This window comes from Octopus sinensis, linkage group LG3 (assembly GCF_006345805.1).
Source record: "Octopus sinensis linkage group LG3, ASM634580v1, whole genome shotgun sequence".
Taxonomy (NCBI): domain Eukaryota; kingdom Metazoa; phylum Mollusca; class Cephalopoda; order Octopoda; family Octopodidae; genus Octopus; species Octopus sinensis.
The window spans coordinates 75044122-75059882 of NC_042999.1; the positions used below are offsets into that span (position 1 = coordinate 75044122).

The 15761-nt window shown below is 34.5% G+C and overlaps 1 protein-coding gene across 1 annotated transcript in view; it reads left to right on the plus strand.

Moving 5' to 3' along the window:
• The window catches only part of LOC115209483 (MAM and LDL-receptor class A domain-containing protein 2-like), a 131710-nt gene that overhangs the window by 63309 nt on the left and 52640 nt on the right, over nt 1-15761 (plus strand). Inside the window, exons 16-18 of the mRNA XM_036501654.1 lie at nt 3941-4139; nt 9188-9298; nt 10495-10809. Coding sequence (XP_036357547.1) covers nt 3941-4139; nt 9188-9298; nt 10495-10809 — 625 coding nt within the window. The remainder of the gene's footprint in view (nt 1-3940; nt 4140-9187; nt 9299-10494; nt 10810-15761) is intronic.

Consider the following 15761-nt stretch of genomic DNA (forward strand, 5'->3'; position numbering starts at 1 on the left):
TTCAAATTAGAATTTAATATCCACATATGACCATTTCAAAAGATAATACAAATATGTAAAAAAAAAAATTAATTATAATAATAATAATTAAAACAGTTATGTATTACCATTCTCATTAGTGTAAAAAATTAAAGGAAATTATCAAAAAAGGTATTACCAAAAAGATTAGAAGAATAAACAAAGAGGCTATATCGAACAAGCTAACCGGATATTTGCAAATAAATCTAGAAGGAAAAACAAAGAGGCTGTGTCAGGCAAGCTGACCAGATATTTGCAAATAACTTGTAAAAGGGGAAAAAGGAAGAGAAACACGGATATATTTAAATACATCCATTGGCCAGATTAGTTTATAGTTTATTGCACAGATAGACTCAAAAATATATTAACCTGTCCCTCCAGTCAGCATGTCTGACATAGCCTCTTTGTTTTTCCTTCTAGATTTTTTTAAGTAATACCTGTTTTGATGTTTTCCTTTAATTTTTTTTTTACACTGACGAGAATGGTAATACGCAACTATTTTAATTATCATTATTATAATTAATATTTACTCTCATATATTTGTATTGCTTTTGAAACGGTTGTGTGTGGATATTAAATTCTAATTTGAACTTTTAATGTCTCTTTTTCATTTTTATAATTGTTTGTTTTTGTTTTATATATGATTTTATCTTATACATGCCCATAACGAATTTTTTACTTATATATATTATATATGTATATATCAGCGGTGGTGCCCCAGCATGGCCGCGGCCTTCGGGCTAAAACATTTTTAAGGATTTATATAGAAAAATATATATCAAAATAAGCAACAAGAAAATCTTCGGTAATTTGGTATGATCGTTTCATGCTACATCATTTTATTAAATATTGTAAGTATTACAACAGTTTTAAAATGTTGAGCAATCATCAGCCATTTATAGAGGTTTTCCATTAATACATAATTTTCATATTAATTGATAACATTATAGAGAAGGTAGATATATAGACAAAGATGTCAATTTGAATTTTAAGAACATTAAGGTAGTAGAGTTTATCTTATGATTGAAGAATATTCTTTAAGTTATTATATGTATGATAACACCATACGAAATTCTGGTGCACCTAACTTAAGTACCATATTCATTTGAATCTAAATTTTGCTGAACTTTTATATATATATATACAGGGCGACCCAGAAGTTGCACACCACCCTATTTTTTTAAAAAATACACCCTTATTGATTTCAAAAACACTTTATTGAAATTAATCATAACAAATGCTAAAACTGAGTACCCTCTACAATAAAACATGCTGAAAAAATATAATAAAATAAAATGTTTTAATTATTTTAAATGAAAACTAGAATGGTGCACGACTTCTGGGACACCCTGTATATTAATGGTATGACAACAAAAGAATGAATGAGGCCTCAGTATCATGTAAATAGAAGAATTTATCTGTAATATGTGATAATTATTCTGTTGCCATAATAAAACTCCGAGTTTTGGATGTCAGAGCAGAAATCTGCTCCAGCGTCTTGTCAGTTATCAAGGCATTTTTTGATTGCCTTGATAACTGACAAGATGCCGGAGAAGATTTCTGCCCTGACATTCAAAACTCGGGGTTTTATTATGGCAACCGAATAATTGTCACATATTATATTATATATATATATATGTATAATAATAAAGGGTAAAATTAATTAATTAATAAGTTTGCCAAGTAGTTTGGTATGTTAAAAAAACCATTATCAGTAAACTTATACATAAAATTTTATAATTATGAGAATAATTATAATTAGGGTTCAGCAAAAATTTGCTTCACCACATGCTGAAATTTAAAAATAACAATTAAAACAAACTATTTCACTACAATAAGAAAATCTCCCAGATAGCAATACTCAACAACCCACGCAGGTAAAGAGAAAAAACTAATGAATCCACCCAGCTTTGATTAACTGTGTACGCGTTTTGGAGTTAGAGAGGTGTGTAAAATGTAAAATCATATTTCACTCTATTTCAGCACAGTAATTCAAGATTTTAAATTTGAGAAAACTGCAAAAATTGAACATACCTTATCTGACCATGTATATACTCATAATTATAAAATTTTATATATGTATGTATGAATGCATATATATGTTATATATGTGTGTGTGTGTGTGTCTGCATGCATGCATGTGTGTGTGTCTGCATGCATGCATGTGTGTGTGTGTATATATATATATATCATAGTCCTTCAGGCAATAACAGAGGAATTCAAAACGGGATGCCCCTGGGAGCTCCTCTATGCCGATGACCTAGCTCTCATAGCAGAATCACTACCGGAACTAGAAGAGAAATTTCGGGTGTGGAAGCAAGGGTTGGAATCAAAGGGCCTTAGAATAAATGTAGCAAAGACCAAAGTATTAGTAAGCAACAAGAGGTACTCAGCACACATCCCCTCGGGTAGGTGGCCCTGCTCAACCTGTAGGAAAGGTACAGGTAGAAACTCCATAAGATGCACCCAATGTAAGTTATGGACACATAAGAGGTGCAGCAACATTAAAGGGAAATTAACAGATAAGATAGCTTTCATGTGCGGCAGATGCACAGGGACAATAGACACAACAGACACTCAGAAAACAGATTCCATCACACTCCAGGGAGAGAAACTAGAAGTAGTTGATAGTTTCCGCTACCTGGGTGACCAAGTTAGTAGCGGAGGTGGATGCACAGAGAGTATCACCACTAGAATACGAATAGCCTGGGCAAAGTTCAGAAAGCTCCTACCCCTACTGGCAACAAAAGGTCTCTCCCTCAGAGCAAAAGGTAGATTGTATGATGCATGTGTGCGAACTGCCATGCTTCACGGTAATGAAACATGGGCTGTGACTGCAGAAGACATGCGTAGACTTGAAAGAAATGAAACTAGCATGATCCGCTGGATGTGTAGTGTCAGTGTGCACGCAAAACAGAGTGTAAGTATCCTGAGAGAAATGCTGGATATAAGAAGCATCAGATGTGGTGTGCAAGAGCGACGCTTGCGATGGTATGGTCATGTGCTGCGAATGGATGAAGAGAGATGTGTGAAGAAGTGCCACTCCCAAACAGTTGAAGGTATCAGGGGGAGAGGTAGACCCAGGAAGACATGGGATGAGGTGGTCAAGCATGACCTCAGAACATTGGGCCTCACTGAGGTAATGGCGAAGGACCGAGATCTCTGGAGATATGCTGTGACTACAAAGACCCGGGCTGCTTTCTGCAGCAATTCCACATACCCCCTACCCATTCTAAGTACCCCGGATCCCCAAAGTACCCTGGATCCCCAAAGTACCCCGATCCCCAAAGTACCCCGGACCTCGTTGCCCCCGTGCCGCTGACACGTTAAAATGCTCGAACCGATCGTGACGATGCCGGACCCTCCGGCCCTTGTGCAGGTGGCACGTAAAAAGCACCCAATCCACTCACGGAGTGGTTGGCGTTAGGAAGGGCATCCAGCCGTAGAAACTCTGCCAGATTCAGACTGGAGCCTGGAGCGGCCCCTGGCTTCCCAGACCCGGTCGAACTGTCCAACCCGTGCTAGCGCGGAAAGCGGACGTTAAACGATGATGATGATGATGATGATGATGATATATATATATATATATATATATATATATATATATATATACAGGGTGTCCCAGAAGTCGTGAACAATTCTGGTTTTCATTAAAAATTATTAAAGCAATTTATTTTATTATATTTTTTGGCATGTTTTATTGTAGAGGGTACTCAATTTGAGCATTTGTTATGATTAATTTCAATAGCATGTTTTTGAAATCAGTAAGGGTGTATTCTTTTAAAAAACCAGGATGGTATGCAACTCCTAGGACAGCCTGTATATATATATATATATATATATGTGTGTGTGGGGGGGTGTACATACACGTGCACACACACACACACACATGCATATTCATGAAATATTAATGTATTTTCAGCTTCATCTTGAAAATTCAGAGGGAAAGAAACTTGTATTTGAAGAATTAGGTGTCATTCAATCAGGATTATGGAATTCTGTTTGCGTCAACATTAAAAATACCACAAACACTAATATTGTATTTACCGCTACTAGGGGCTATAAATTTGGTGCATTTATTGGCTTGACGAATGTAGGCTTCAAACCAGAAGTTTGTGAAGGTAAGATTTTTCACACTTTTTTCTCTCCCTTTTAGTACTTCTGTGAACCTTTCCTTTTTCTAACAAAGATCCATACTTGAACTGTCACAGATTCTCTCCTTTTTCTATCTTAAACTGAATGTCAACCTTATACATTCATTGTGTACATTCTTCTGGCTTTTATTGTTGCTGTTTTCATTTTTATTTTCAGTTTGACGATATGTATATACATAAGTATGTATATATAATACTTGTGTGTGTTTGTGCACGCTATATATAATATGCTATATATAATAAAACAGAAAATATATTTGGTGTTTTAAGCTTTGTAAAACATAACATTTCTACAATTCAACTGATATAATTGTTTAGTGAAAATTACACAATCTTCTGATTTACCTTGTCATGAATATTTTAATTGTAAATTATACAAAATATAGAGTTAAGTTTGCTCAATATATATATACCTGTTATGTAAAATACACGCACATCTATGGAGTGGCAGGGTAGCAGGAGAGAGTAAATGCATGTTGAAAAGGTTGAGGTCATGCCCTTTCATCTGTATATAGGCAGATATAGATATACAGTCATGCACACTCATGACCATTCACATACATACACAATAATGAGAAGAGAAAGAAGTGAAATAACCTCTGTTCTCTGTAGTCTCAGCTTTGAAAACAAGAGCTGTGACAACAACAGTATCAATCATAACAACAATGACAATGATAATAGTAAAAATATCAACCACAGTATGAACATCCACTGTCATGAATTAAAGGTAAAGGAAATTAGTAATCAATTAATCAACAAGTTTATGATATAAACTTCAAATATTCTGCTCTCTGGCAGACAAACAAAACATATGTTTGTAAAAATATCTGTAGTGTGTAGTGAGTGAGAAGTAGTGTATTACCCAGCATCTCACCCTTTTACTTGCCCGCTTTAACCATCCTACAGTTTCTGACTTAATGACTTTCATGCATACTGTTGAACTGAAGCATCCACACATTTACAGGTAAGCATGCTCATACACCAACACACACACACACACACACACACACACACACACTTACACAAACATTAATCAATGTACCTATCAGTATATTCACACATACAAACACTTTCTCATTTTCATACAATATAGCAACCAGAACTTTCTTAAGTTGCTCTTCTACCACTTTTTCTGATACTCTTATGATTCTACCTTGAATGGCGAGGTAACCTATCTTCTGTAGTCTCTTTGTGTACCAAAATCCATCATTGTATAATGAATATTTTAAAAAGATTTGTTCAAATAAAATTACTTATTTTGTTGTGTAAACTTAAATTAAATGTATTTGATTGATATCTTACATAGAAACAATTTCAATCCTTTTGTTATATGTACTCTATTTTTGGTGTTTTACATTTAAATGTAAGTCAGTGATGAAATGTGAATTGCAAACATAGTAATAGAGGGAGAGTATTGTAGTTCACTTGAAGTATTGTGTATTGTTTGTGAAAAATAATAATAAATAATAATAATGTTGTTTTGAATGGCACAGCAGTGCACTATAATAACAACAATGGACTATAATAACTGATATAATTTAATCATACATAGTTTGATATAATATTTCGGAATATAAAAATTCCTTTTTCAGATATCCCTAGGGATTGATCGAGTCACTGCTACAATCAATTTTCCCACAGTTTTATTTTTTACCGTTTTTTCTTTTTCCCCAGAAGTGTCTGTGCACTGGTCTTATTTTTTATAGTAATAAAGAATTTTTAAAAAATAACTTTCAACAAATTCAGTCTTCTATTTCTGTTTCAATTTGATAAGAATTTATAGTGAGCTTGTGTGTATGTGGAAAATTGTTTCTGTCATCTTATGTTGCTAATGATCCTTGTTATGTGTGAAAAAAAATATGTTAACTTAGAAACAATAATATTTATCAAAGAAATCACAACTGCTAAATCTTCATATCTTGGGAAAGAAAGATACATAGGATAATGTTGGTCTACATATACCATGTCAGAAAACAGATAGGATAGTCATGATTAGAATTTCTTTCTTCATACATTTACTCAATGTTAGGGTTTATTTTTAATCCTTTTCATTACTTGGTTGTGTTACGACCTGGTGGCCATAACCTGAATTTATACAACCAACAAGGATGGGGCGAACCCCAAACAATGATACACCATGAAGTTTTTTGTAAAATATTATTAACAATTAAGTGTCAGCATAAAAAAAACAACCCACATACAAAACAAATATATGCGAACAAAAATAAATTAATGCTGCACTAGATGTGCAGTCAAAACTTTTATAAAGGTAATATATATAGTTCAGAAATTCGGTCTCAGAAATCCTGCTTCACCAACATGATTTTACAAGCTTGTATTCATAACTCTGGATTCACAAATTTGGTTTCGCCCAAAACTGGCCTCACACAAAACCTGGCCTCCCAAATTTGGTTTTCAAAAAATATGGATTCCAAAAATTTGGATTTCATAAAACCTGGTTTCACAAATTTGGTCTTTGAACCTTGGATTTTCAAAATTTGGATTTCATAAAATCTGGCTTCACAAATTCGGTTTTTGAACCTAAACATAAATAAATCTAATGTCAAAGCAACTATTTAAACTTAAAAAGTTCATGACACAAAACAGCTGCCAGACTACCTCAATAATTATAGTTAAAAAATTAAATAGTCAAACAAAAAATCTAGTTTGCTTTAAATTCATACAAAACTGATTCATACAAGCATGCTGAATAATAATCATTAGACAAAATTAACAGTTAGTTGTCTAATACAAAAAATTGGCTACATGAAAACTTAAATTCATACACCCTGTAGCTATTTATACAAATTTTTCATCATTTATCTTAACAGAAAATAGCTAGCAAAATTACTACACAACCTGCCATAAATGCCGGGTTCAAAATTCACATAAATATTACAATAATATAACTTAAGAGATTTATGTACTCACCCAGATGTGACACATAGTATTGTAAACCTGATGAGCAAAAAGTTCTGGCGAATTCTGGAGCATAAAATAATTCCATAAATGCTTAACACAAAGCACAAAGTGGATAAACTAAACAGGCAATCACAGCTTCTAGAATCCAATTGAACCTTGTCTCACAGAAAAAAAAACTGTCACAAAAAACTGGGGGTACAATTATCTCTGCTTATAAAGGTTAGCTAAGGTCTAACCTGTTTGTTAGAGTTTCACAGTTTAGCTATTAATACCTAGCTTCTCCCATTTTAACAATGGACTGCATCCTGACCTTACGGTGCAGCTTGAAAAACTGTCTGTTTACATGTTTAACTTAACATTATACAATAAACGTTTTTATAACTTCCTAACAGTTGTTTGGGGAAGGCATAGCTCTTAGCTAGAACAAGGACATTATATCAAGAAGAATGATACTCAAAATATCAAAGCACTAAACAATCTTTAGAATGCAGTAGGTAACTGTAATGAAATTTTAAAATAAATGTAAAGGACACACACACAAATATGTATGTGTGTGTAAGTGTGTGTGTGTACCATCCTCCTTATCATCATTTTGCCTCTGCTTTTCCTGCTAGAATGGATTAGCAGGGTCACTATAATGGGAGTCAGCATGTATTCGAGGGCCATTGCTCACCTAGACAGGTTGAGGGCCTTATCTTGCTTATATTTCATTTTTGGCTTAGTTCCTATAACTAGATACTCTTCCTAACACCAACCACTTTACTGTGTACTGATGCTTCTTTTGCATGTTATCAGCACTAGAGATATACCATGTCATTGGCAAGACAAAGGGGTCCTCACAATTTCACACTTTACACCCTACACTGTAAGCATTTTTCATGACACCAACACTAGAGAAGTAATTATGTCCTTAAGATGACTAAAGGGACTTCACAATTCCACGTTTCTGTTCACTCACCAACCACTTTACACTGTGAGAGACCTAAATGACAGATGTATGAATGATAGGGATGAGAAAGATGTGTGATAGGGGAGTATTTTTAGATAAGTATGTATAGGTAATGCAACATGACTGAAATGACATAGAAATGACAAGTTCATGTAAAGAAGAAAGAGAGATGTCAGAGATTCAGGATGTGCAAAAGAAAAAGTGCAAGAGTGTGTTGGCTGATGAATGACATGCAGTGATGACAGACAATAAAAGAGGGGAGGTTGATGGTAGAGTGAATTTTATGCAAGTGTTCCAATGTAGTCATGCCACTTGGGAGTTTGAATGAAGATGGCATGGTGAATGGGAAATATGTGAGTCTTGTATCCATGAGCTATGCAGTGATAGGGAAATGTGGAGAGGTTAAAAATAGGTGCTGCATCAGAAAAAAAACATTTACAAAGTTATGATTTACACAAGTCCAAAGTTGTAATCTATTTGTGAATACTGTATAAAAAAAAGTACAAAATAAAGACAACAGATATGATTCTAAAACAATATTTCCTTTTGATCTGTTGGGCTTGGCTCTATCAATAAGAATTATCAGTGAATTGTAGCAAGTTATAAACATCCTTCAGTTTGTTATAATTCCATATTTTAGATGCTCACTAAGATTGTATAGGGTTAATCCTTTAGAAGTGATGCTAAAGCATCAAAACCTGATCAGACCTTTCCAACATCTACTAGCTGGATTTCCCAAATATGACATCATGAAACAACCATAGTGTGTTAGCGAGATCATACCTAGATAGAGTATTCATTAGTATAGTGAATAGAGATCCAGTAGGTAGTCCTCAGTTTAAAATGGTTGACTACCCAACTTGCAAATTTTTGATCTGCATGATTGACTAAGATAGGGCTCACAGACAGGAAATATCAGACTGATTAATGTCATTGGCAACTTACTGATTCTCCTCTCTTAAGTTAATATTACACATCAAAAGAATCATGCTCACCTCATTCTTCTCTGATTTCAAACATTCTGCTTTCAATGCTTCTGTTTATTTGTTGTGTACAATAACAAGCTATTTTTTCAGTTTTGAGAATATTTTATGACATGAAGTAAATAATGTTGTTGATTTTTTTTTCCTCTTTTTCATTAAAGACAGAAATATTTCCTGTGGTTTCACAGAAGGCACATGCCAGTATGGCAACTTAAATTACTACTCAAAATGGGAAAGAATAAATTCAAGAAATGATACTAACCTAACAGATGGTAAGTAATTATTCTTTATTTTATATTGCATGAGACTTCTTTTATTTCTGATGAATGTATATTTATCAGCAGACTTATGTGTTCAGTTAGTTATCTTTGATTTTTGGGCTTGAAATATAAAGAAGTAAACTTGTGGAAAACTGAGTCTAAAGCTAAGATTCAATTACATGTTCAAACCTTTCTACATTTTAATATTTTTGCATGGACAATTCTCATTGAAGCCTTGATAAATATTTTGTTTTTTTGTTTGGTTTGCAACATTTATGGCTTTGAGGTATTTTGATGTTTATGCTCTTATATAACTTTTATATCATTTTATATCACTTATCAGTTTATCATTAAAAGGAAATTGCATCTTTGACTCTTAAGGATCTACATATTGGTCAAATAATTTGAATTTTGTGAAGGATAGCAGTTTTGCTGATTGCTTATATTTGCTACATGCATGCACGCATGCACACACACACACACACACACACACACACACACACACACACACACACACACACACACGCCTGTTTGCAGAGAAAAACTAGAGTCAAACATATTTACACACTTAAAGAAAAAACTTTTCAAACAGCAAACATTTATTTGTTTTTGTTTCTTTTATACTGCTCCTTTTATATTTTTGAGCTAAAAAACATGAAAATCAACAAATAACTGGGATCAACAGTTATTTGGATTTTTGCAGCAGACCTAATCAATAAGGTATCATCATACAAGTGAAAGTATTTTCAGCTGATTTCTATCACCACCGCTGTGCTATATCCATAATTAAGATACTTAGCTCTCCCAGCTGCAAATAGGTTCCATACAAAGAATAGTTAAAGGAGACTATGGTAGACTATTTTGATTAATTATCAGTCATTCAGTTGAGAGGACAGTCCTTTGTATCCTATCATTGATACAACATAGTATTCATGACCAATGTACTTAACTCCAAAATGCCTGAGTATTCTTAACTATAAATAGGTACAAAGAATTCAGATTCTTCAAGTGATCTCCTGTCAGTTGTAGAATTTACTCTCACAATCCAAATATTTGCTTGTATGTTATTATAAAATGTTTCAGAAGGTGAAACTAATAATTATTACCAATTTTCAGAGAAATAATTTTTTGCTATTTTAAGATGAATTAAATGACATTCAGTATGTCTATGTTGCATAATGAATTAAATTTCAAATTTTTTTCTCTAGGCTTTTATATGAAAACTAGATTGAACTATGGTGGAAGCATGTTGGCATCTCCAACTGAAAATATCACCAACAGCTGTGTACAAATTAGATATAAGATAACCAACAAAAATTGCCAGCTGACCATCTATAATGCCTTTAACAACAACACTAATTTAAGTATGGTGAGTGATGATACAACTCCATGGGGAATAGCTCAAGTGTATATTCAGCAAGAAATTACAAAACTTGTTTTCCAGGCAAAACGTGTAAGCTATGGAGTGTGTGAAGTTTTACTTGATTATGTCTACATCAGAGAAAATAATTGTCCACAATTAGGTAAGTTTTTAAATTTACTCTAGTTTTAGAAATTCTGGTTATATCAAACTAAATAGAAATGTTTTGTTTATTAGACTTTCATGTTTGTGTAGTGTGCACAGGTCCATTGCTGTTCTGGATAATTTTATAAGATTACACTAGTCAGTCTATATTTGGTAAAACTTTGATCAACCTTCTGTATTCCTTTTTTACCAGGAATTTCTAACTTGACATTCAACCAAATTAGTAGGAATTGTGTTGAAAATCTTGTCAAATTGAAAATAAAGTTATGTCGTCGGTGCATAATTAGGCTGTTTATGAATGTTTCTTTGCAGATAATGTTGTTTTATGAGTTTTTAAGCATTTTACCTATTTTTCAATTATGAAATTTATCACAGCTGAACACTACCTTCAACAAAAGACTAAAGCATTAATTGTTTACAAGTGATCATAAGATCAGTAAGAATTTGAGCAAACATATTCAGAAAATGACTTAGTAACAGTTGAGAATTAAAGATATTAAGTGGGAAATGATAATGATGTGTTTCAAAAGGGCAGGGCATGGTTCTCAGCTGACAGTAACGATGATGAAATACTAAAACCATGAGATTGACAGACTGAAAATTCCAGAAATTATCCTCAATTTTCTATTTATTAATTTCACAGGTCTACAACTGAAAAGTTGTTTTTCATCTACTGGGTGTAATTGATTTTTACCTGCTGATCTCAAAATTTTCAAAGTTATTCTATCATTTACAATTTCTTCACTGCATTTTATCATTATGCCCGAACATGACCATTATCTTTTATTATTATGACTAGCTATTTTGACCTGTGCTTTGCTCGAGTTTTGGTGATGGTGTTGTTTTGTGCATGTTGTCTCCTTTTCCCTTTCTTCTTTTGTTCGTCTTCTTTGCCTGGCTCTTTTTATTGCCCTCTTCTCTATCCCCCCTTTCCAAAATCCCCCAAATTTTTACACTCACAATTAAAAATGACCGCCTCTAGTCCCTGCAGTAACATGAAAAGCCACCATTATTCAAACAGTGCAACCTGTCTATTCCATAAAACTCAGTTTTTCCCATATTCTTCACCATGGCAACCAAACAGTAGCCCCGAGTGACTTGCAACTCTCCTCACCCCATTTTACCCCCCAGTGTAAATTTTGGCACCAATCCGACCCCATCTACCACTCCTTAAAACGTTCCTATCACAAAATGAGACAAATAATCAAGAAATCAAACAACTTTTTCACATTTCAGTTTTATAGATATTGATTAATTGCCATATCTATAGACACTATAACAGCATAACTTATAGGAGTTAATTTTGGAAAATAAACATCTGGCAATATATAAACTGCTTCAGCTACACAGAGAAGTGCCTACATCTCTAGCTTCAGTCACCCACAAGCTATGAGGAGAGAAAGATGCACTTTACAATGCCATGTTTTCAGGTTACAATGTATCTTTTTTTTATTTCAGTTATTTCCTTATGCTTGTTTTCATGTATATATATATTACATACTTATGTCAGGTTGCACTTGAGCACTGTTGGTGACATATAACCCAATACAACCGATCACATGGTCGGTTCATCAGCAACTAAACTGGCAACCACTGAGTTTGCTTGGTGAAGAGGGTGATTGTTGGACACCCTGTAGGACAAAAAGTAAGACTCACAAAAAGGTGAAAGAACCTATGAGTAGTCCATTGCCATTCAACAATATATACAAGTGTGTTGTTTATTTGTGTATGTGTGTGTGTATAGGTATATATAGTGTATATTTTTAAACTTCTTTTTATGCTTATATTTTTATATTTCTTTTTATATTCTTATTTTAATATTTTTATATTCTATTATATTCCTTTTATAGTTTTATATTTATATTTGTACATATATAATTCCTTTTATATACCCTTGGGGCATTGAGGGAGGAATAGTACCTCTAGTGGGAGGGGTTATTCATGCTTCTTAGGAGTGACTCATTCACCTTGGTACCCACCAGGCACCCAGCTCTCACCTGTGGCTCCATGTACAGTGGACACACCCTAATAAACTACTTTGACTGGTGAGCTAAACCAGCTGAGGGTAGCCTGTGGGTCTCATACCCTCAGCGAGATACCGGTTGTCTACCCATGCATATGAAGACTGGTTCTGGCATACTGGGTAGCAGAAACTACCAGTGAGGTCCAACAGACAGAAAGGCAATACCAGCAGGAGTTGTAGAGTGCCTAGAACATGACAAAACACTATAGAACCCTGGTCATCCACTGCACCAGGAAGGGTCTCCAGCTGTAACACTTTTCTGTGCTCCTGAATGAAGGTTCTTTCTGCTGAGCAAGTGGTATTGGCCTCTATGCAATGGATCTCCCACTTAAAACAACTTCATGCACAGGTGTCTGTGCTTTTCAGCCTTCCAACTGTCAACCTTAAGTCCTGTGACAATGGAAAAGTGGTGAAAGGGACAGCTGAAGGTGACCACTAGAAACTTTAGTCACAAGCCTGCATGGTTGCTGTTCTTCGTATTGGACAGCAGAGAACTTCGGCAGCTTCCCTGGTGGATGAGTAGCTTCTTCAGAACAGCACTGCTCATCCTAGTAAGGAAGGGCCTAGAAAAGGTGGCCTAATGAAAACTTGCCCTAAACAGTTCTGGCCAGTTAACTGCAGCTGATAGATTTATCCATTTGTGGTCAGTCTAAATTGAGAAAGGAAAACCTAGTTATTGGTACAATATCAACATTGCAGCAATTAGTGAAACTCAACAGGCCAGGGAAGGGGCACTGACAGAATCAGATAGCAGCTACACATTCTTCTGTAAAGGTAAGGCTCTACATGAGGACAAAATACATGGAGTTGGAGTCTCCTAAAACATATTCCCTGTCTTCCCACAGGTGCAAATGAAAGGCTTCTGAAACTTTGCCTCCCTGTCAGCAACAAACACTTCATTATCATCATAAGTGTGTATGTCCCTACAATGATGTGCACATAAGAGATCAGAGAGCAGTTCTATGCTGATCTGGATGCTGCTCTATCTGACATGCCTGCTAATGACAAGCTTGTAATACTAGGCAACTCAACACCAGAGTCAGCAGAGATGAGGAGCAGTGGAGAGGAGTTATAGGGAAGCAGGGAGATGAGAAGATCAATAGCAATGGACTTCTTTTGCTGAGCAATATTAAAAGGATTCATTTTTCTTTAATTCTCATTAGAGGGATTATAAAAAAAAGAATTATATAGACTAGGAAATAAGTTAGAAAATAGGAAGAACAAATGGTTAACAGTTAGAAGCTAGTACCACTTCACCAGCTTACATATATATATATATATATATCATCATCATCATCATCATCATCATCATATACATATATATATATATATATATATATATATGTGTGTGTGTGTGTGTGTGTGTGTGTGTGTGTGTTTGTATGTGTATGTATGTATGTGTGTGTGTATGTATCATCCCCATTGTCATCATTTAATGTCCGTTTTTCATGCCGGCGTGGGGTGGATGATTTAACCTTAGCTGGCAAATTGGGAGCTGCATCAGACACCAGGATGATTTGGTATAGTTTCTATGGCTGTATGCCCTTCCTAACACCAACCACTTTACAGAGTGTACTGGGTGCTGGTTGCTTTTGTGTGGCACCTCACAGATACTTTTACATGGCACTCTACAGGCACTTTTACATGGCACTGCTTGGGTGCTTTTATATGGCACTGTTACAAGTGCTTTTCACCATCAGAAAGACAAGTCTTAACATTTCTGCTGTGAAGTACAGGTTTTCTTGAGAACATCAAGGCACCAGGCACCTCAGTTCTTTGTTATTTTCCTCATGAATATATATGTATGTATATAATACAAATACAAACATATTTCTTTATGAATACAAATATTCATATCTATTTATTTATATAGAAATTTCTACATAGAGCCTTATATATACCAAATACAATATTATTATTGAGTGAGAAAGCAGCATATTCCATCAAAATGACACTAGGGAACAAATATACAAAGCCCAATATATCCATCATGACTATTTGTTTGATAAGGGTACACCAGGATCATGCATCACAAACATATGTGCCCTATCACATATCAAGATAAACAGCACATGACTTTGCAGGTGGGACCCAGTTAAAATTTTCCTCAGGTCCTGTAGCCCATCCCACTTAAAATGTCACCCAAATCCATGTTTCCAAAATTCCCCTCAGCACACAGCTATGATGCTCTCCCATGACTCCTGCACATGATCAGAGATGCACATATCTTCAACCACTAAGAGACATGCTGAACTGATTGAGATTCAACTGACAAGTAAATTTGTGGTATTGAGCAGAATATTTGTTATAACCTATCTTTTATACCAAGACTAAGCATGTACATGATGACACTTCCAATCGGTTATGATCAGAAGCCATTAGAGCTACTGTCTTGTACTGCACCAGGGCATTTATTATTATTGTTGTTGTTGTTGTTGTTGTTGTCATCATCATCATCATTATTGTTATTATTATTATTAGGCAGCCAGCTGGCAGAATTGTTAGCACATAGGGCAAATGCTTAATGAAATTTTGTCCATCTTTATGTTCAAAGTTCAAATTCTGCTGAGGTTGGCTTTGCCTTTCATCCTTTCAGAGTTGATAAAAATAAGTACGAGTGAAACACTGGAGTCAATGTAATCAACTTGTACCTTCCCCAAAGTTTAAGGCCTTGTGCCTTTAGTAGAAAAGATTAATATGTATTAATTAAAACTTTAAAATGATTTATTAGTATTTGTTATGTTCAACTGAGTTTATCAAATGATTGTACAAAGGGAACCGCTAACTGAAATTTTAGTTGAATTAAAGCTTTTTGAAAACTATAATTTGGGGTTTATCTCTATGTCAGCTAGGATTTTTGAAGGTTATGAAAACAAAATGGAAATATGTAAAAAGAGAAGACATTTCTGAGTTAAAAGGGTTTATTA